The sequence below is a fragment of the Zosterops lateralis genome (genome assembly GCF_965231275.1).
Source record: "Zosterops lateralis genome assembly, chromosome: 1".
In the NCBI taxonomy this organism is placed as follows: Eukaryota; Metazoa; Chordata; class Aves; order Passeriformes; family Zosteropidae; genus Zosterops; species Zosterops lateralis.
Window position 1 is genome coordinate 140,872,081 of NC_139762.1, and position 23,116 is coordinate 140,895,196.

At 37.3% G+C, this 23,116-nt stretch overlaps 1 protein-coding gene across 1 annotated transcript in view; it reads left to right on the forward strand.

Moving 5' to 3' along the window:
- Positions 1-23,116, forward strand: part of ADCY8 (adenylate cyclase 8) — a 120,756-nt gene that overhangs the window by 42,902 nt on the left and 54,738 nt on the right. The window contains exons 3-5 of the mRNA XM_083867583.1: positions 8,665-8,795; positions 10,999-11,110; positions 22,219-22,346. Coding sequence (XP_083723709.1) covers positions 8,665-8,795; positions 10,999-11,110; positions 22,219-22,346 — 371 coding nt within the window. The remainder of the gene's footprint in view (positions 1-8,664; positions 8,796-10,998; positions 11,111-22,218; positions 22,347-23,116) is intronic.

Sequence of the window (23,116 nt, forward strand, 5' to 3'; positions counted from 1 at the left end):
TGCTCATTTTCTATTCCAATAAAATAAGGAAAAGCTTAAGATTATGCTATTATGAAATCAGTCCCCAGTGTTGTGTCTCTCTTTCTCCTGTTCTTTAGCTCTGACTGGCCTTCCTTGCAGACTAACTGAAATTTATGGAAGCCAATACACCAGAAGACAGTACAAAGCTTTTTGTCATAATATGTGTCTTATTTACATAAAAATCTTTTTCTTCTGAATATTTGTCTTCTCCACTATTGTTTAATAAAGAATAAATAACAAAAAAAAATCATCATGATATTTGGAAGAAACAAACTTACAAAACTATAAAATATGCCTTTCCATTATTAAATGAGTCTAATGGTTTACTGTGGGGCTGGAGAATATCACTTGTTCAGCTCAGGGAAGCCCAGCATAAGCAGGACATTAACCTGTTGGAGAAAGTTTAGAGGAGAGTCATGAAGATGATCAGAGAGCTGGAGCACCTCTCCTATGCAGACAGGCTGAGAAAGTTGGAATTGTTCAGTCTGGGGAAGAGAAGCTCCTTGGGAAACCTGTGGAACCATTACCTAAAAGAGGGATATAGAGGGACTTTTGACAGGGGCATATAGTGGTAGGACAAGGGGGGATGGCTTCAAACTTAAAGAGAGTAGGTTGAGATCATATATTAGGAAGAAATTTTTGACTGTGAGGGTGGTGAGGTACAAGAACAGGTTGCCCAGAGAAGTTGTGGCTGCCCCTTGCCTGGAAGTTGGATGGGACTTTGAGCAACCTGGGTGAGTGGAAAGTTTTCCTGCCCATGGCTGGGAGGGGGGTATTGACTGATCTTGAACATCCCTTCCAACCCCAACCATTGCATGATTCTATAATAAATGTTCACGTCTACAAGGCAGGGTGGTAATACAAATTGCTTTGTAACTCCTGATTTTCACCACTCATCTGTCTAACATGGTTAGATTTCCCAATGAAAGGTAAATCTAACATGCTCTTCATTCAGGAGACAAAAAGTCATATGTAAGGATTCAGAGGATCTGGAATTATCAACAGTTGTATGTATTCAGTATGGACACTTTATTTGAGAGCATTTAATCAGAGACCTGTAGTTCCTACTTCCTAAGCTAAAAGACAACTCGAGCAACACAAAGCACTGTCAGGAGATTGTTCCATGATGCGCTCCCACCCACTCCTGTGCAAGTTAGTGGTGCTCATGTGGCCTTATGACAAGTTGATTCATTGTATCTGTGCCATAGTGTAATCACTGCCTGCACTTAGCTTCATGGTCTACTGTGTTACTTCTGAAACTAATTTTGCAAATATTTTTGTAAATATTTTGAAGAGGAATAATTTTTAATAAATATGTATGCATCAGCAATAACAAGTATCACGTAAAAAAATAAAAAAAGACAGGGAGTGTTATTCTACCAGTTCCCAGCATGCAACAGGATAAGCTAAATATTTATGAAGCCAAATTTATACTGGGAAGGCATAAAACCCCAAACTGGCAGCTCTGGAATCATCCTTCTACATCTCAGGAACTGCAGGATAAGCAGGCACCTTGATCGATTGTTATGTCCTCACACAGCCAACTGGATAATAAAAATACACTCCCTTTTACACCTGGCAGTAGACTGTTAGTCATCAAACCCTGCCAGGATTTTATAATGTGGCTTCAGGTATTGAATCATCATTTGCTATCCAGCCAAAACAAAGGACCAGCAGAACCTTGCAGTTCCTGCATTCAGCATATGCTACATAGATTATATGATGCTGTTCTGGACAACAGCATAGAGGAAACAATTGGATAACATGCCCTTCCTACAAGAATAGTGTGGAAAAAGCTTTTTCCTTCTTTCATTGCCACAAACTTTGGAACATGTCTCAGTTAATTGAGATTAGACACTTTTATAAAGGACCATGACTCTCATAAATACTAGGTTATCATTTTGATTGAGTTTCTAGCTATGTTTCTGTCTTGGTTTAGATAGACAGACATCTGCCAGGGAAGATTGGAGTCTCCCTTGGAATGGAGAATGTAAGCCCCCCCCTTCCAAATTATTGTAAATTTGCAATTAAAAGGCTGTCGGGCAAAGATTTTGGGAATAGGTATAGCAGTTCTTTACTAGGGATATGAAAAATACTAATGTTGTAGTACAAAAGAATAAGCAAACAAACAAACAAGGAATCCCAGAAAAGCCTGACAGAATCAGAAATACAACCTGACACCCTGTTGGTCAGGGTGTTGGAAACAGTCCAAAGTCAGCCCTCCTGGAGTGGCAGATGTGTCCTGTTGGAAGTAGAGATGATCCTGTAGAGAAAAGGGTCCTGAGATGGGTCCAGTCTTCCTTTGGGAGTCCCATGGAAACACTGGATATCTGGTGACACTTGTGGCTCCTTTTTATTTAGGTGGAAATGGTTTGGCTCCTCTTCCCTGGGTGGAGCATCTCACAATGGGATGATGTAATGTGTCACGTCATTGGTGAACTTTAATGGTCCATTAACACAAGATATCTCCATGGGGGTAATGGGAGGGTGAACAGAGATAAGAAACAATGCCCCACCTGGTTTTAATAGCTGGCTTGTTATCAGAAAGGCAGCTGCCCCCTCTCTCCTGGAGTTACAATAGAGAAGGAAAAAAACCACCTCTCCAACCAGGTTTCAACAGATGGAATAAAATAAACTTTTGTTTGTTTGTTTGTTTGTTTGTTTGTTTGTTTTTGTTATATAACCCAAGACAGTTTCATAGACAAAAGCTAAACAAAGGAGACTCCAAGACCTCCTGTGTGATCTGGCCTTGTTTCTCTTTGAAAACAGCAGATGCCTAAATGGAACATGCAGCCAGGGATGGGATAATTTGGGATAGTAATTGCAGGAATTAAAATAAAACAAAGTTGATACAGCTCATATCGCACATTGCAGCAGAAAGTAGTAAAAGCTAAAAGGCAGCCTCATAACCCCACAAGTCTGAATGAATTAGGTACTGCAGTTCCTTCAATATTTTTTAATTAACTCCCATTGTGTTGATGAGACACAAGAAAGAACAGCTGCAAATAGACTGTCCATTGTACACTAAGTAAGCACGAAGGAATTTCTCTTCAGAGCCATTCATCATAATGAGAGGTGCTAATTTCCATTTTCTAGAGTGGTATCTACAATAATTATGTCTATTCTGAACAGATTTTCAGTAGAAAACAGTACCATTTTAATCAATTTCCCTTAAATGTAATAAAAGCTCATGTGCTCCAGAAAGACTAAAACTACTCCTGACCTAAATGGCCCTTTTCACATCTATTAAGTTCACTGTTTAATACAATAAAACATCTCTGATATTAATGGTAAATGTTGTTAAAGACAAGCTTGATGGTTCTGGAAAAATGATTCTTGAAAATCAAGATGAAAGATGTGGAACATTTTCTCTAGAGCATCTATTGTTAAACACTTCTGGGTTACACCCACTCCAGTTTTACACAAATTCTTGGGAGCAGCTGGATTCCAAACCCAGACTTACTCCCACGACATCTCTGTAAGTTCCCCCTTTTGATGGTACATGGAGAGGAGGAAGAGCAAAACCTGAGCTGACCTGTCAGTCAAGAGGGCCTTTTCATGCCTTGGCAAAGCCATCCCCAATAAAAATTATGTGAAATAAAGAAAAATCTATACTATCCAAGTGGAGCTGGTGCACGTAGTTTATGCAGATAGCAGACTCTGCAGGGGTGCACCCTCAGAAAACCTGCAGAAAAACCTTGGGGAGTTTGACCCCTCTCTTAGCAATCCCCTCCAGTTCCCAATCGCTTGTTGATGTTTTATGCTTTTTGGTTTTTTGGTCTCTTTGATCAGCCCAAGTGGAAAGGTCTCTGGTTTTTATTCACAAGACTCAGGCCTTGTGCACTTGTTAATTGACTCTTCTCAAAAACTGCTGCAAATGTCATTATTTATTTATCAGGGACATGTCCCATTTCTCCATGAATGTGCCTAGCTACATTTGTGCAGTTGTAAGCACTGGTACCCACTGATTTCAGTACAAGTGACCCAAGGGATCAGTGCATGCAGACCACAGCAAAGCTGTCCAACAAAGAATGACTCTTGCAGATGCATAAAACAGTAAATGGGCTTTAGAGGCAGTATCAATGTTAAATTACACTCTTGGGACTGAAAGTAGATGTGGATGACTCATGAAGTTAATTTACTTATCCTTGCGGGATTTGTTTCACTGTTGCTAACTTTTCCTGAAGGAGTAGATTGGGTAGGAGTCAGCTCCATATTTGACACCTCCTAAACTAGACTACACACTCTTTACATCTATGAGCTGCTACTACCATTGACTGAGATCTAGTCAAAACAGACAACAGAACCCAAAGAGACCCATAGTGACAGTGAAGGAGTGATTTCCTTGGTTGAGTATCTCTCCAGATTCATTGGATGAAATGGAAGTTCAGGCATAATTACCTTGGAGTCACAAAATGTGGTATTGGTGTCTGAATGCAGACCTGAATTCAACCAATAATTTGTTACATTTAGTGATTTCTACTGGTCTTTTTCCTTTGCCATGGTTATTCTTTGGGTTAAAGGTACTTTTTAAAATTTATTTACTCTAAACTCTGACTGTTCTGTCTTAAAGACAAGGATTGCTTCATGTCATGAATGGTTATTAGAAGAATAGTTCACAAGCTCTTTTCTAGCATTCCTTTGCTTCTATTCTTTTTCTTCTATGTCTTTTCTCTTGAACAAATATATCTCTGGTCCTTTTCAAACCACTTGCTACTGTTGTTTTGAATTGTCTCCACTTAGCCCACTGCTCAGCTAGTAAGGTTTCAAAAGAGCTGGATATTGGAGTTTCCTTCACCCTAGACTTCATAAAACTTCTTCATTTATTATAGGCCTTTCTCTGTAAGAGAAGGATTTTTTTCTCATGTGTTTCCCTCCAGCTCTGAAAATACCTTCCAAGAGAGACTTACTAGAAATGTGAGAACTCCTTGATCATGTAAATACTAAGGTACAGAGGACAATTAAAAAAACCCCACCTTTTTCTTGGGATTAGCCACTGCTTTTTTGTACAGGACCTCCATACATTTGTGTAGTTCTTCTGTGCCACAGTATCTAAATATGTGAAATAGGAGCAATAGTATTTAAGTGGCTTGAAGGAGAGTTATGCGGCAAGAATCTTTATATCAAGGGAAGAGTGATCTGATACTCATTCTTTAATAACTGAAAATCTTTCTTAACTGTTGGATTGAAGAAAAGTGATGTGAAAGACCTCAGAAAAAGGATATATCTTGGCTAAGAGAACATTAGAATCAGCTGTAGGAAAAGAAAGAATGGAAATGATCCACAGTAGAGCCCACCTGAGTTCCCAGGTTGGAAAAGAATCCTGGTTCAACATCCCCACCACCTTGTCAGAGTGGTGTCATGTAAGGGTAGCTTGGCATAGCAAGGGACAGCTGACACACATAGAGGCAAAAATTTTCTGTAATTTGAATGTTTCAGTACCAGCGAATTGATGATAACTGAAGTGCCTCAAAAAAAATATATATAGATACACACATACACACTTAAATGCTGTTTTTCTTACAGTGCTCCTCAGCACAACATACATCACGCAGAGTAGTGACATGAGCTGTGCATGAACCTTCAGCTGTGATTCCAACACAGGACTATCACATGCCTCAGTATTAATGCAAGAGAGCTGCTCCAGAGGCAAACTAATTAACCTTAGTTTTATGGGTCATTGCCAGATCTTATGTGCAGACAAGAACATTTAACTTACCTTAATGAGTAGCATGAAGGTTAAGAGATCAAATGTGCTAGGCACATTTTTCTTGGCTTCGTGAACATGTGCCAAGTCAAATATGTTTTATTTTAAATAAACTTTCTAGAGGCAGCCCCTTTAAGTGAATGCAAATAAGGAATATAAGGTTTTATTTCTGGGAAAAAAAGAGTACATGCTCTGTTTAAGCCATACATGTATGAAGGAACTGACCTTTTCTTAAAATGTTCTCTCATCATAGATTTTATAAACAGTTCAATAAAAATCAGGATTTCTGTTTGCTTTCCTTTTTTTTAGTCTCTTTTTTAAAAAAATTGTATCCCAATTTGTCATCTTACATGGGTAAGCTAGGAAATAACAGTGAAAAAAAATTGTATTATTCTGAATGTATCTTCACAAGGAGTCATTGGATACTATTCATACAACTCCCTGAAATACTTATCTGATTTGTTCAGCAGGTGGATTTATTTTTTGGTCAAGTTGACCTATATGTCTTAATAGTGAAGGAATAAGAAAATCTAAGTGCCTTCTATCATAGATGCCTTCTATCATAGGAGGCTTAAGGACACAAAATGTTCAAAATATTTCTGTGAGTGAAGCTACCTGAGGACTAGATGTTCCTGTGAAACCTGGGTTTGCAGGAGTATGAAGGATGTCCTGAGGGACTGGTTTGCTTCTTGCTATCACAAGCATCACATCCAGTGTTTATACATCAGAAGAATGAAGGACAGCAGAATTCCCAGGTGGAAAAGATGGAAAAAAGCCAAGACAAAGCAGATGTGCTAAAATTAGAACCACTCAGTATGGGGAAACAGAAAGCCTGAGCTTGGCTATTTCCCAGAATAAAGGATGATCTCACTGTATTGTAGTTCACAGCCTGCTCTATATCAGCCATCACTCAGATAATTTTCTGTCTCTTCCTCACAAAGGCAGATTTTGATTTAGCAAAGGTTTGTATAATAGGTGGATTAAATATTAGGAGATTCTCAGTTGTCCTGTATTCAATCAGCATGTTGTGCAGGAAGGAGTGCTTTCCTGGGGTGAGGTGTAACACGTGTTCAGTGGTGTAACACTCCTGTGCTCCAGTGGTGAAACACTCCTGGGCCCCAGTGCACCTTTTGGCAGCATGTGCTCTCCCCTCTTAAACAAACACACAGCTCACCTCAGCTGGAGCTGCCATCCAGACAAATGAAAGTTTTTATCCACAACGTGTTTCCATCAGAACTGTTAGTTAGTAAACAATCCTAATTGCTGACTAAGACTGCTCAGAGTGAGAATTCTTCATGTTCTGCACTGTGAAAGTTGTAAGTCAGTAATGATATCACCTTCTATAAAAGATAGGGAGAGATTCCTTCATTTATTCAGATGTTTCATCTATGGCAACACTTCATCCACGACATTGAACCCTGCTGGCATAAAAATCATTATTTTCATTATTTGTTTTGCTTTTCTCTCTCATTTCACTCATCATTCCTCTTTGGGTTTTTTTTTTTTTTTTGTTGTTGTTGTTCTCTCTGAATAAATTTTGACCCTCAAGAAGGGACATACCAAAACATCTTGTATAGTATGAGATTATTTTATATCCTCCTGATATCAAGTTGCCTCAAAACAAATTCAACATTGGTTTCTTGGAGAGGAGAGGAGAGGAGAGGAGAGGAGAGGAGAGGAGAGGAGAGGAGAGGAGAGGAGAGGAGAGGAGAGGAGAGGAGAGGAGAGGAGAGGAGAGACTTTAAGCATCTGTGTATTCTGTAGTCTACATATGTGCCTGATTTGGAAGTTTGCATCTGGTTTTTCCTAGATATATCCTATTCCCCAAAATGTTGTCTGAAATTTGGTGATAAGTAGCTTACATAACTAACACTTTCTTCTTTAGTTCAGTAAGATTTCAGTATTTACAATCCTGTAAAGCAAAAGAAAAGTGGAAAATGGTAGCTTGGCTTCAGAGTGATTGGGAATTATATATTCCAATACTGGGCAAAGCTTTCTAATCTAAAAAAGGGGAGGACTAAGGGCAAGAGGACACAATAACATTATTTTAGTACAGAAAGATTATTACAGAGAAAGCAGCAATCAATAATTATCCATGCCCAATTTGAAAGGATAAAAAGAAGGTTTAATTTGTAGAGAAACAGATTTGGGCTGGATACTTGCAAAATCTGTCAAAGCTATTAAGCTGATGAGCTACTGAAGCAGGGACAGTCTAAAATCTCTCAGGGGATGATCTAGGACTTTCATGAAAGAATTTGATTACTTTTTGAGGGCTTGCCTGTCTGTACTAAGATGTGGTTAGTTATTAGCACTGTGCTCTAACCATGATTTCAGATTTGATCCCCACATAGGCCAGTCACTTAAGATCCTTGTGAGCCCCTTCCAACTCAAAATATTTGGTGAAATTTCATGAAAATTCTGGGGTTAATTATATTATGACAGGGCTGGAAAGAGCACTTGTGTATATATGTATATATCTCCTTATACACTAATACTAGAAGGATACGTGTACTAACACACACTGATATGCTGTGTTTGCACACTAATAATAAACTAATATGCATGGATACTCTACTAATATAAATAAGCATGTGCATGTGTATGAACATATGCTTCAAATGTTTACTCTTCCTGAGTCTTCTTGAAACACAGGCAAAACTAATTAGAAATGTTGAATATGTCCTCCAGTCTTCCTAGTCAGGAGGATGAGTTTGAATGGCTGCATGTGAGCTCATTTTATTCTTCTTTACCTAAACCAGAGGTGTCCTGGACTCTGGACACAGGTTGATAAAGTGAATTATTACAAATGGCCTGAATTAGAATTTTTAGAGAGGAGGGTCACATATTAAATAAGCAGTTACTCAGACCTTCAAACAGGTCATTGTGAAATACCAGTTCAGACTGATACTGACACTTTGGTTTCCTCCTTGTTTTAGGAACGCCTGGTGCTCTCAGTGTTACCACGGTTTGTAGTCCTGGAAATGATAAATGATATGACCAATGTAGAAGATGAACATTTGCAGCACCAATTCCATAAGATCTACATTCATCGTTATGAGAATGTCAGGTGGGTGGAGTAGACTTTCTGTAATGTTTAAGGGCTCAGATGTTGCTGAATTACTTTTGTCTGAGAGGTTCCCTCCTGTCATAAATTAGAAAATCAGTGTACCCTTGTTTAATATTCCAGCAGAGAAGCATTTTGATGCCTGCTTTTTCCTCATCAGTATGGCTGGATGCCATGGCAATGGCAAGACTCATTTGAAATAAACACCAAGTCTGGACCCTTTTTTCACTTTTTTTCACTTTTTTACACTTTTTTTCATTTTTTCACACTCAGTTCATTTAAGTGGTCAGGGTTATACAGGAAAGGGATCCCCGCCTTTCTTGTATAAGGAAATTCCCTTATGTGGACACATATTCTGCCACAACCTGGTGGTACATCTCATCCCACACACTGAAGAATGAAATGGGGACGTGAAGGATGTTCTCAAAGATGGTGACCTGTTATATGGTTCCTCTGCTTTACAGCCATTTTAATTTAATCAGTCTTATTATTATTTTCATAAATACATTTACTTTCTTTATTCCTTTCTAATTTTTTTCTTTCCTGTAGTTATCAGAAGGGTGATAATTATCCTATACTCTGCTACTCAAGGTGATTAATCCTAATTGTTCATTTACAGCGGAGTGATTGAATTCCACTCCATGACATAACATAATCTTGATTTTATTGTATTTCCCAAAAATCAGAATATTTTCTTAAGTCAATAGCATTTTCCATAAATCTTCCCCAAAACACAAGGCTAAATTATTGAGTGACCATCTTTGAAATCATCATTGAAGGTAGTGAAAAATAAGCATGAATATGATGGTAAATAGTTTGCTTGGGAAACAGGTCCTTTTCCTTTCAATGAAACCAAAATATAACTTTGTCTGGACAAGTTCAATAAACATAATTTGCACTTCTGCAGAAGTGTAAATTGATTATCTGCTACCTCTGTGGCCATGCAGTAGCTCAGATATATTATTTTATTTAATCTGATTGAAAGTATCAAGAACCCTCATAAAGGTTTGAGTTGCACTAAATGAAAATGTCTTATATCAACCTTTTTCATACTCAGACTAAGTGTTGCTGTAGAAGAATCAAAATATGGAGAAGATAGCCCTTTTGTTTTAATGGGAAAAGGGCTGTAGACAGGATGAGAAGTTGAAACATATTTTATGCTTGAAAGAGATTTGAAATTAAGATTCTGCATGCTTTAAAATATAGATGCTGGTTGGCTTCTATGCATGCTTCCAGAAACTAGATGTTTTCAAAACTAGGTTTCGTTCATCTTGTTTTTTTCCTAAATGTTCAATTCTGAACACTACCTAAATCAATGTTATATGAATCCTTAGAAGTAGTATCCAGTTAAAATTTTTTGTTAGTTTGAAAATTAAAAGTGTAGAAACTAGTAGTTTGAAAATCTCATTTTTATAAATTTAGTGTATCATTAGTATTCATTCCTTTCAAGTGCTAACAAGGTTTGTGCCAGAATGATATATGTCTTTTTGAACATCACTACTTTAGAAGGTAGCCAAGACTTTCTTTGTCTAATAAGTCCTATAAGCTGTTATATGCTTTGTTCTGGGTGGCATCCTGCACATCACAGATTTTGTGTGTGTTTATGTTTCTCTCTATTCTCTTGGGGTCATTCCAGGCATAATGAGTAGTCAAAATGTAAGAAAAATAACTGGATGTTCAAGCACGGGTTAGAAGTCTGCTTGCAAATAGTTTGTTAGTGAGGATCCTACCACAACTTCAGGCACACAAGTCCATACACCTAAATTCAAAGTATGATCACACTGTCCTCCCTGTAAAGACAGTAGAATGAAAAAGGAATCCAATTAAAGGTTTATACCTTAAAAAGAGAGCACTATAGTTCTAACTCAGGTGCTTCTGTCAAATGCTTAAAATTAGGTGCAATAAAACTGTCCGTAGCCTGATATATATCAAGACTGTCACAAATCTGTCTGCAGTCTTAGGATTTGAAAATCCAGAATTTCATTACTTGCATTTTTGACAAAACTTTTTCTCACACTTAGTAATATTTTTTAGTCATTTCAATATTTATATTCACTATTCCAGACTGTAGAGAAGCCTAGAGCAAAGGTAATGACACTTCAAAGGTAGTAAAATGACCGTTCCACTAGTAAAATGCTAGAAGGCAACTTAAAGCATTCAGTAATTAAAGGAAATAGATGGAAATACTAATGTGTCTTCTTTTTAGCATTCTTTTTGCAGATGTTAAAGGATTCACCAACCTTTCCACAACTCTGTCAGCCCAGGAGCTGGTCCGAATGCTGAATGAACTCTTTGCCAGATTTGATCGACTAGCACATGTGAGTTAAACACAATTTATTTTCAAAAAGTCAAAATCAATTCCATATTTGGGAGCTTTGAGAAGTGATTGCCTTGAATATTATATATCCAGATTCTCCCCACCAGGATTTTATATAGAATTTGAGATTGGAAGACACTGACAAAGTTTTATGAATTATGAGTTCTGATAGCAAGTGAAAGCTGAGTCTGTCATCAGAACTTTGGGCTTCTGTAGTGCTGGACAAAGAATGGTATAAAATCAGATCTTTATATCTTGGATCTTTGCTGGACTTTTTTTGTTTTTTTAAGACCATAACTTTATTTTGTCTTTTCTTCTGAGAAGTGAAGAAGGATAAAAGGCATACTCATTTCAGGTCATCTAATCAGTTCCTACAGTCTTTGTAGTGGTTACTTACTAGCAGGGCTTACAATCTTCAGGCTGGATTCTATCAAACTCAATAATGAAATTAATTAAACACAGCAGAGGAAATTATTACATCAGGAAAATTAGTTGCTACTTAATTGGCACTGATCAGAAAAAAAGTGAAGCACAAAAATAGAAGTATATTTTATTTTTTTCATTTTTTTGGTCAAAATTTAATTTAATATGGCTATCCTTAGGTGTCAATATCTGAGCTGACTATTTAAGCTTCGAAGTGGAGGCAATGAAGTACAATTAATGGAGTTTATCTTATCCTTTATCCAGCTAAATGTAGGTACATACCATGGGAAATGCTAATTGCACTCTGAATATCATAGACCATGCTATCTATTTACTATAAAAAGAACATAAATTGGCTTGGTCTGATGTACAGATTTACACCCCTCACTGGCTTTTATAGATGTCTGAATCAGGGTTATGTGGTATTTGCACACGTATTGCGGGGTATCAGTAAGAGCCTTGTGGTTTTCTCTCAGCTTTCACATTAAGGTCAAGAACATCAAGACTTCCATAATTATTGAAATTTCTTTTGATTCAGCTATTTTTATCTCGAATAGCAATGTGTTTTCTCTTGCACAGAGTGATGCCATAACCCATTGCCTGGGCAGTGGCAAATGAGTAAATGCAACATAAAATGTTTGCTTTGTAACAAAAAGCCCTCATCATCTCTGGTCTAGACTGTAAACCAAGCCAGGTGAAATAATTACCTCAGTCCTGTCTTTTAGAAAGCTAATAGGAGTAATGTCTGCTTTTGTATAGCTTGACAAAAATAGCTACTACTTTAACTGAAGAAACATATTTTACACCAAATTGAATGTATGTATGTCACAGAAATATTTTAGGAAGACTATGTATATAAAATGCTTTATTGCCTTGCTTTACATTTCAGTTTTGGCTAGCATTCATGATCATTAACCATATTTTGTAATCATTTCACAAGCTATATTTAACCAATAGTGGTTTTGTATAGAATGACTACATCCAGTAAAGGAGTTAGGAACATGGAAGAGGCATTTACATTTAAAAGTCTAATCCAGTGAATCTTCCCTCACCTGCCACTTAACCCTGAAGTCAATTTCCTGCTTATTTTTTTTTAAATCTTATGGGAACTGAATATTTTGCTTCTTTAAATGCCTAGACACTTTCCCCTTCTCTGTGGCCTGCCACACAACTCCTACTTCAACCTTCTATAAATCTTTCTGTTGCAGTTCTAAATTCATAAATCTTCCTGGAGAACACTGAATGTGCCACACAGTAGTAGGTATCCTAAAAATGTAAGTGAGATTATTTTGAAGAAAAAATGGTAAATATATTGGTCTCTCTTACATAGCCAAGAATTTCTTATCCAGAAATCCCTGGTTTGGTATAAAAGAACATCTGTATCTGCAAAACTCCATCATCAGGACAATCACCTCTCAAGGGAATGTCCCAGTCACCAAATTCAAGACCCTCAAATCCTTCATACACTTCCTTTCCTAGTCTGGGAATTTACTTCTCTTTTTAACACATTGTTGATTACATTAATCCACTGGTCTAGAACAGTCCTCTGAAACATGGAAGACACAGGGAAGAATCACTTCAGAAATTGAACAGATTTGCCTACAAAGATTAGAGTGATACGATCGTGAATAATCAAAATTTAGTAAAAAGAAAGATATTTCAAGTGTGTTCCTTATTTGTGGGTTCTGTGACCTGATGATACCTGTCTGATGCCCTGACAATAGAGATGCCTAACAGAGAGGAACCTCTCTTGCTTCCCTACAAAGGGTTTGATGTTTCTGTCCAACTCAAGGAGGCAAATTCTCCCTCTGCACTTTATAGGAAACCAAGATTCTTCACTGGACTCTTATGGAGGGGACCAGCTGCACAAAATAAAGGGTCTAAATGCTATATTGAACTTCAACTTTTCCTTTAGAAAATTTTGGAAGTGGACACTGACTTGTCCTGAATTTTAAGGACTTGTGAGTTACACAGGCTTACCAACCTACCCATCTGATACTGTGTAAAGCTTTCACACCTGGTAAAGGCGTATCCTTTGGAAAAAATTCCTGGTCTTCATCTGAATGCACCAAGAGATGGTCTTGTCTTAATACTTTTTCATCTTGATAGTATATTACAGTGCCTTAACACTCTCATTAGTTTATCCAAGCATGGGTTTTTTCTCATTTGTTTTTGCTGACTTTGGATTACATCCATTGATTCTTTCCATAGCCCTATCATCAAAAGAATCATCTTCCAGCAACTGACTTTCTCTAGGAGTGCATCTGGATGCTCTGATCAAGGTGCTTCTCAGATTTCCTTTCAATGAAAGAAACAGACCAAAGTCATGGCAAGGTTTTTATTCTGTAAGACTTATTCCTTCCAATAGTTTTGGGGACTACTTTTCTGGAACACCTCCTGTTTTTGAGAATCCCTTTTAAAGCACTGAAAACAGTGTTCCTGGACTAACCTCCATGAGTGCACTGGAAGTAGATCATCACCATTCCTCCTAATCTCTTTTTCCTCAGTCATTGTCCAAATGCCATGTTTCTGAATACAGAGGAATAACACTATTGTACTGCAAAATTTAATTTTAGGATTTTCTAGTCTTTCTGCCATGTTGTGAACCCCACGTCTGCATGGTAATTGTTTATTTTACTGGTCTTATTTCTTTTGTAATTGTTATTAGCAATAGTTTCCTACTCACCTGTAAATTCTCGACCAGGATTTTTGGAAAGTTGTCCTTTCAAGGCTTCCCTAGAAAGATCTTCTGCTAAGGAGGATTACACAATTCCCATCTAGATTTCAGATCTATCACTTAGCTAGTTCTTAATCAGCTTAACTGGAGTTATCATAACTTTTTAAAATAGTTACTGTCACTCCGAGTCTTAGATTTTGCTAAGAATTACATCAAAACAAAGAGGCCAATTGCACAAAGCTTGAGGCAGTTTCTTTAGATTTTAAAGAAAAAATGTAAAAATCCTTATTTATTTCTAAATAAAAGTATTAAATTATAATCTCATAGAAAGGATCATTGTATCTGCTCAAACATCCTATATAAATCATGTTAAAGAAGACATTTTCACAGCATACTGAAAAATGTAATTTGGCTAAGTTTCTTTTTTTCTCCTATTAACCAATATAGAAGTAATGAGAACTTCCTAATTTTTTTTAATCTTCCCCAGGTTACATTAAGTTTTTATGGCATACATTGATGCATGTAATTAATAACAAAAACTACTATAGAATACTCCGAACAAAAATTAGAACTCAGTTCAAAATTTCTTCTAAGAAAAAATGTACTAATATGTTATGTACAGCTATTTCCCATTTCTAATCACTCTGTGATATTTGTAGAAGATTTATAGTTATTAAAAAGTGACATTTACAAAAGAAGAAAAATAAGTCAGCATAAAACAGAACTGATGAAAGCATTTCCTTATAACTACTTCATCTACTGAAAGGCCTAAACAGAAAATTAATATTAATACTTTCCTTAGGCAGAAATTTCGAGAAGAGAAGGGAAATAAGATGACATTCAGCAAGATATTTAAGCCTAAAAAAAAGTCCTGTCTTGGTGAAATAATAGTTATTTTGAGGTTTGTTTTTCCTCTAGCTTCTCTGCAGTGCTAGATGTCAGGCAATACCATGATTTAAATTATCATATTTCTAAATTCATCTGCACTCTTTGTAGATTCAGTTTCAGATATGACAAAAAGGAAAGAGTAAAAGCCTAAATAAAGGCTCTTATTAAAGGGCTGATGGGGTTTTGTTTATTTTTTTCCAAGGAGGCAATCTTTCTCTGTAACCTCAGTTAAATTGCCTCCTGTAATGTTGCAGACAAGCTGCCAAAAATTCCTTCTACAGTGTATTACCAATCTTATTTAAGTCTGCTGTTCCCAGGGGTGGAAACCAACCTGACTACCACCTCCACAGGAACACATCACCCCATAGTCCCAGTAAAATACCTGCACCTGCTGCTATCAGGAAGGGAAGATTGGAGGGTTTAGAGGGCTTTTCTGTTTCCTTGATAAAGATACTCCCATTGCAGGGCCTTACTGTCCCAGGCCACATCTCAGCTCTGAGCTCTCAGTGCTTTGTTCTGTGGTGAAATTATCTTCAAGCATGTATCCCACAGGATTCCAGAGACTTCCTAAAAAAATATATTTAAACATATATGCCAGGTGTGAATTTTTCATCTCTATATGTTTGGGGTGCTGTAGCAAGAGGCAGAGTTCCTGGATTACAAGTATGCATATATAATATATAGCTCATTATAAAGACATTATATGATTTTAAAGGGATGGAGTGAATGCTCTTTTTGCAGTGTTTAGATCTGAGGTGTTTTTCCTCCCAATCAATTTCAATAATTAATTGTCTCATACTAATGAACAAACAACCTTGTTCACAATGTTCTCCCTACATTTACAGTTTTTTCAGATGGAAAAGAGCCCATCAAAAGACTTAAACAGTCAAATAAAACCCAGCCCACAAAACACTTTTAGAAGCGATAGTATACAGTTTTTTTATTTAAAAAAGGCAGATGAAAATGACAGATTAAATAAAATTTGTTTTAAATTTCCCCAGTGATTTATAAACTAAGAATTACTCAAATTCAACCTCACCAAAAAAGAAGCCCCACTTTGTGACTAAATTGAGATATGAATTAAAGGCTTCAGAAGTAAATTCTTGGGAATTCTCCAACTCATCCTTAATAGACTCATAGAATAATTAATTTTGGAAAAGACCACTAGGATTAGCCATTAACCTAATACTTCCAGGGCCCCTACTAAACCACAACCCTAAGCAGCACATCCACATGTCTTTTAAACAGCTTCAGAGTTGACAACTAAACCACTTTCCTGAACAGTCTGTTACAATGCTTGGCAACCCTTTAGATGAAGAAATTTTACCTAATGTTATCCAATTTAAATCTCTACTGAGGCAACTTGAGACCATTTCCTCTTGTCCTCTCTCTCATTGCTTGGGAGAAGAGACTGACCCTCTCCTGGCTACAGCTTCTTTTTGGGCACACCCACCTGGGCACACCCTGGCTCGTGTTCTAATGTTGCCTCCTGTTGCAGCAGCCCTCTTGTTAGAGGGTAGAAATGAGCTGAGACACAGACTCCTTGTTTATCACAGCATGAAAAGGGATCTGGTTTATTCCTCTTTACAGTTCAGTCATCCTGACTCCAACCATTCACTGACCTTGGCTGAAGTAAGCTGTTACTGTCGGTTCCCCTTGCAGCCTCTGACTGCTGCTTATTTCCTGCTAAACTGTGACTGCAGGGATCAATTTGCAGACTGTGACTGCAGGCTTTTACCTGGCTAGACTGTGGCTGCAGGTTTCTACAACAGGCTCTGACTGCAGATCCACACTGACCTCACAGTAGGGATTCTCTCACCTCAGGATCCTGCTTCATGATCTTCTCATTCCCTATTCCTCAAGGTTCCTTCACCAGTTAACCTACTCCCTTTTAACATACTTATCTTTATTGATATAGCTGTGACTCATCAGGGGCAAGGCTGTATTGGGTAATTAACACAGATATTACTTATCAGGGGTGAGGTCACCTGTATTCCCTTCTCCTACAGCTAACCAGTGTCCCATGTACCTGAAGCAATTAAATTCTAGAAACTCCTAAGGGGCAGAATTTCTATGCAGATTTTTTTCCTGCCTTAGCTAGAAAGAAACACCTTGAATCTTTCTCCTGGAGATTTCTGTCCCTTAAATCACTTAAAGCATAGTCTTCTAATTAACACAAGCTGGCAAGGGAAATTGCTCACTGGACACAACAGTCATAAGCAGGTTTTTTCTATCGCATGTCAAGGAATAAAGCTGCTGATATAATATATGATAGAACTCATTCACCAAATCACCTCAATTGCTTCTGCAGCATGAGAGACCTCAAACCTATTTTTTTCTGGCAGCACAGAGAAATTCTAACCACCCCACTATAGGTTATTCTAAAGAAAAAATAAAAAGATTTCTTTATACAGTATGTTAAAATATGTAGAAAATGTTTAATATAGGGCTCTACTTATGCATTCCCTAGTTCAGGCAAATGAAAGACAGATGTATTTTTCCCTTTCTGAGTATAAAAATTAGGAATAATCTTTGTAACTCTTCACCATATCTAGTCCTCCTTCTTGCCTACATGACCCAGCTTGAGAACCCTCCTCCATCTGGCTCCCTCAAGGTCCCAGTTCTGTTTTCCAAAGTGACAGAGCTGCAATAGAAGGAATTTGCATGGACCTCTCTCACCAACCTGCCCTAAAACAGACTGCTGATTAAGAGCTTTGGCCTAGCCCCCATTCATGCTGAGAAATGAGATTTATCCAGGTTTCTTCTGCCTTTGGCACTTGTTTCAGGAGCTGAGCTATTGTACACAAAGGCCAAGTCCCTGCCTCCTCCCACTCTGGCTGCCTGTTAAAAGCAGACTTACATGTATGACTTCTCTTGGTTTTGTAGTTTAGTTGCAGTAATTTTTCATCCCCGGTGTTCTAAACTTTTAGCTTGAAATTATAAAATTGCAAAAAAACTTGACTTTTCTGTGGTCTGCTCGCTAATCTGTGGGGTTCGCTTCAAAACTTGGTGAAATGATTAATTCAGGACTGGCAGAATTGAAAAAGCAGCATAGCTTATAAAACAAAATCAATTTTTTTCCCTTGTCAGAAATTTAGCCCAAGGAAACAAGAAATATTAATGAAGTCTCTGACTGTGCCTTTCAGTAACTTGTTATTTGAGAAACTCATTTCTGCAGCTCCACCTTATGCCAATTTTCTTTGCTTCCTTTCCAGTCACTAGGGGTATATTTAATAAGCACAAACATAAATCATTCACCCCATACGAGGTAATTATTTATGGAAAATCTGCATATTTTCTTTTTCTCTGGATTTAGGTGGATTGGAAAAAGGTTTCTTATCAATTGCTGCTGAATTAATCTAGAGTTATTATTAAAAATAGTTGGGTGTTTGAGTCTGTTCAAAATCCCCAGGCAAAAATTCTGATTTAAATTGATCTTGGCAGAATCAGGCCCCTTAATCTTCCACTTGCAGCAAATGAAAATCTGCAAATAAGGGGAGAAAAAAGCCCCGATTTGGAACAAGCTGAGATTTTAATTGATCCCTTCAATAAATGCTATTAATGAATGAGTATTAGAAGGAGTGTGAGGCTGATGGATACTGATGTGAATGTCTCTATAATATCAGCTGTCATTTACATGCCCAAGGACAGCTTCTAGAATTGCATATGAAGAAGGGAAGAGGAATAGAATAAATTAAAGAGGAGATGATAATAACCTCATAACTGTGTAAGGATTTAACACTGTTGTGAAAAATATTTTCTGTATCGAAGTTCCTGTATGACAATTTTCTCTTAAATAATTCACTCATTTTACAGACTCTTCATACATATTTAGATTTTTCATTCATTTTCATTTAATATCTACTTGCCACTCTTAGATACCATTGCAGGGAGATGATCTTAGGAAGTTGGCTTGAGCTCTCGTGTGAGGAAAATCTTGATTGCTACTAATGTCATTTTATACCACTGAAAAGTGGGCAAGCCTTGACAAAACGCAGTCTCTGATTTAAACTAGGGCATGGCTGCCCACATTATCCATGAATCCAACCTTTATGCTCTCATACAACCTGTCTGACAAAGCTTTGAGTTTAAACTGTAGATGTGATTGAGCCTTCTGAGAGAATCTCAGGAGACCAGGCACTTTGCCTCTGCCAAAGGCAGATACCATTAGCCCCCTGTCCTCCTTGAGAGTCAATGAATTATCGGCCTCTAGATGAAATATTTCCAGTGATAAAAAGCCCATAGTTTACTTTTGAAATGAGTATAATGGGAATAATTAGGGAAGAATAGAAAATGCAAAAGCAATGTAGTCAGGCTGTAACACAGATCACATTTAGCAGCCATAATAATTTGATTAACAGGAAAAAAAAGGAAAATAGGAAGACAGGGAGTCATTTGACAGGGAAAGCTCCCTGGGGTTTCTTGTGGTAGTGGAGACACCTTGCCTGAGCCCTGCAGTGTTCCACAGGACATAAATCTTATGTCATATTTGTTAGTCCTGTGTGGGTGTTTCACATACTCAGGGTTTTGCAGACACATGGTGAGTTCAGGTATAGACAGCTGACCTGAAGCCCAGCCAGCAGCTTTGTCTGTGAGCTGAATTTGTCCTCAGGCTCCCCTGACTGCCTTGCCTGTCTCTCCTTGGGCTGCAATGGGCAAGCTGGCACAGGGACACCTAAGACAGTCATCTCCACTTGGATATTGCTGTACATGACTTCCTGAGCTCTGGCAAATGACTCAGGTGACATCCAATGACAAGATAAAGAAAATATTCATGATTAGCTGAATGGATTTCCTGTGTCACACACATGCACTCACATTTGCATAGATCTGACCCTTATTAGCAGATCTTGCCATGTGTTAAGATTCTTATTCTTACAAAAAGCACATCCCTCTGAAGTTGTCTGATTTATTCTGATTTTCAGACATGCAGGAAGGTGATATAAGTCTCATCTGAATTCACTGGAATCAGCACTTTAGCCGGTTTAAGTGAGTCATTAAGAATCAAACAACAATCTTATCCTATTGAAGACTACAGTCTTTAACTGTGATGAAATCAATTCTCATTAATAGGAGTTTCCCATATCATCAGATAGGTATAATAAATGTTGAAGTTAAAAATGCAATTAAAAATTAGTATATAATTAATATATAATAATACTTGAGATATATATTTCTTCTTTCCTTTTCTTCCAGTCTTTCTTTATTTTCTAAAAATTTTCACTTTTTTCTGTTTTTCCACTCTATTCTACTATGAGGTCATTATTTGTAAAGTTTTTGTAGTGGCTCAGAAGAGAGTTAAAGTGCTGCCTTTTGATTTATTCCACCTCAGTCAAACCAATATGGCATTAAACACTATCCTTTTACTCCGTGGATGCAAAAGCAAACATCACTTATAGTAAGAATCAATTATATAGGACCTTTAGAAAAGCCAAAGGACTCTTGAATCTGTGGTTTATGTCTTCATCTCTTTGCATTTTGTCTAAAGGAGGAACATGGAGAGAAGCTAAAGGAAGCCTACTTGCTGTTTGACATGCACTGATTTATACCATGGAGTCCTACCTACTTGTCAAATAACTTTTATGTTTCATAGTTTCACTCTATAGTTAAAAAAAATAGGTGGAAAATGTGGTAAAATTAGATCTCTAATTCTTTCCATTGAAGGGGAACTGCTTAAAAAAAAAAAAAAAAAGTTGGTTTGGAGGGGTTTAGGATATACAATTTCATCTGAAGCCATATGAAAAATTCCCAGTGTTCTTGTGTGGGTCTGCAGAGGGGCTGAAAAGAAGGGGTTGAGGAAAGAGAAGAGTTACATATAAATTGACATTTTAGAAGCCTGAGTTCAATCTGGAATTTTGTGCGAAACTTGGACAGCAAGGATTGCACTCTGAAAGGCAGCACTGTTTTAGCTGGAGACTTAACCAAAACACAATCAGTTCCTACTGATGGTTTAAGGAGATTTTAGGGTGAATCAGCTTACTTTGTTCTCGTGCCCAGAGCAGATATTCCCCTTGCTGGCATGCTTGCAGCTTCAGCTGACTTCACAAAAGTAAAAGTGTGTAGATTCTGTGTGCCACTCCAGGATTGTGCAAGGCTTGTCTGAGGTTGACTTCAAAGCTTCATTCTTCCTAATCAGAGCTTTGAATGGAACACATACTTGATTCCTGGGAGAACCAGCATTCACATTTGCTCCCAGAACTGACTTAAACTTCTCTTTTTAAAGGTCTGTTACTGCAGTCTGTACTGATTGATTATTAATACTACACTCAATATTTCAATGACTCTCCATCATAAAAACTTGTTCATGTTCATGCTCTCTGTTCTTGTTCATTGATTGCCTCCTGTGAGAGCCCAACCAGCAGAATACATTGGGCAAATTTACAGGCAATCTTTGTCTCATGTGCTGCTCTGGAAAATGCAAAATTTCAGCAACTCAGATATTTCTGCTCACTAGAAAAGGATCTTCTAAAATAATGATAAAATCACACAGTAATATTCTGTTTCAGTATGTAATTATACTGTTAATATGTATTTTAGAAACTAAATTCACTATTTGCTCATAGCCAAAGACACATCATTTCTCCACAGCTTGAGCCTGATGCAAGAGAGTTTCTTTGAGGTCTTTGACATGCAGATACTTGATCAGTTCCTATAGCTGTTGAAATACTTGAGTGTGGCTGTGGAAACTGTAGGTGGGAAGGGATTTCAGTGGGAGGAAAGAAATTTTTCGTTTATTTCTAGTGTAAAAAGTAGTCAGGGAAAGATGCCCTGGAGGAACATAGCCTAAATTGGGTTATTCATTATCTCAGCTGGTGTTTCTGAATCCTTGGCTTATGTTCCACCTAAGCTCTGATAAAACCTTTCTCCCCATCAGCAAGGACGTCTGTGATTAGCACAAAAGAAAAATCACTGTACTCTTTTTTGCTGCAAATGTAAAAGCACTTTATTTCAAAAGTGATATAAATCACAATTATACCAGTGACAAGCAGGAAATATCCAGAAACAGGGTGGGGGTTTGGTTGGGTTTTTTAACAGTAATTTTTCAACCGCTTTTAATTTCACCTTAAAATTATGAAAAAAAAATACAAATATTTTCTTTCTCTTTGATAATTTATGCATAGGAGCATCACTGTCTCAGAATAAAGATCCTGGGGGATTGTTACTACTGTGTGTCAGGGCTCCCAGAACCTCGCCAAGACCATGCACACTGCTGTGTTGAAATGGGGCTCAGCATGATCAAAACTATCAGGTAATGCCTTCTTCTCCCCCTGATTCATTGTTTCTGGCACTGCTCTGAACTTCTTACCTGAGAATGCTATCACTAGACAAGTATTTATTCTGTTGGTTCAAAAATCTCAGCATTATCACTGTGAAAAGGACAGGACTTTTGTGATCCATGTAATGCATGGGAACAGTTACTGAAATGATTTTATTAACCTGTGCCACTTCAGTGATGTAACACAATAGCTGTGTGTGCAACTGAGAGGTTTCACAGTTCTTGACAATTCTCCCTTTGTACTGTTGTCAATTTCAAGAGGAAACTGAAGAGGAGTCTGAATTTCTTCTTATAATCCCTTTTAAACAACAATATAAACACAAAATAGACAGCTTTGGCTATCCCTTAGCTTGGAAACTAAGCTCATAAACTAACTCATAAGTACTGAGATTTTCCAGATGAACAAATTTTACCTGCTTAATTAGGTTCTTGCTTAAATTCACAAGCACTGGAAGTGTTTTAATGAAAGAATGTGTTCCCATCATGTAAATATAATTGTGTTGCTCTTAGATTATTTTATTTTGATGTAATTATAATTAATAATAATGATGTTTCAGCAGCCTGTGGGTAGAGCTTGTCCAATGAGTTACCATGACATTGGCTGACATCTAATACTCCAAAAGAGGTTTTGTCAATCTTTTTGAAATTTATGGGGTTTTAGTAATGTAATGTATCAATAAAAAAATTACTGAATTTCTCATATTCAAATATGCCTCTGTTGCTATCTTCCCTAAAGCAGTATT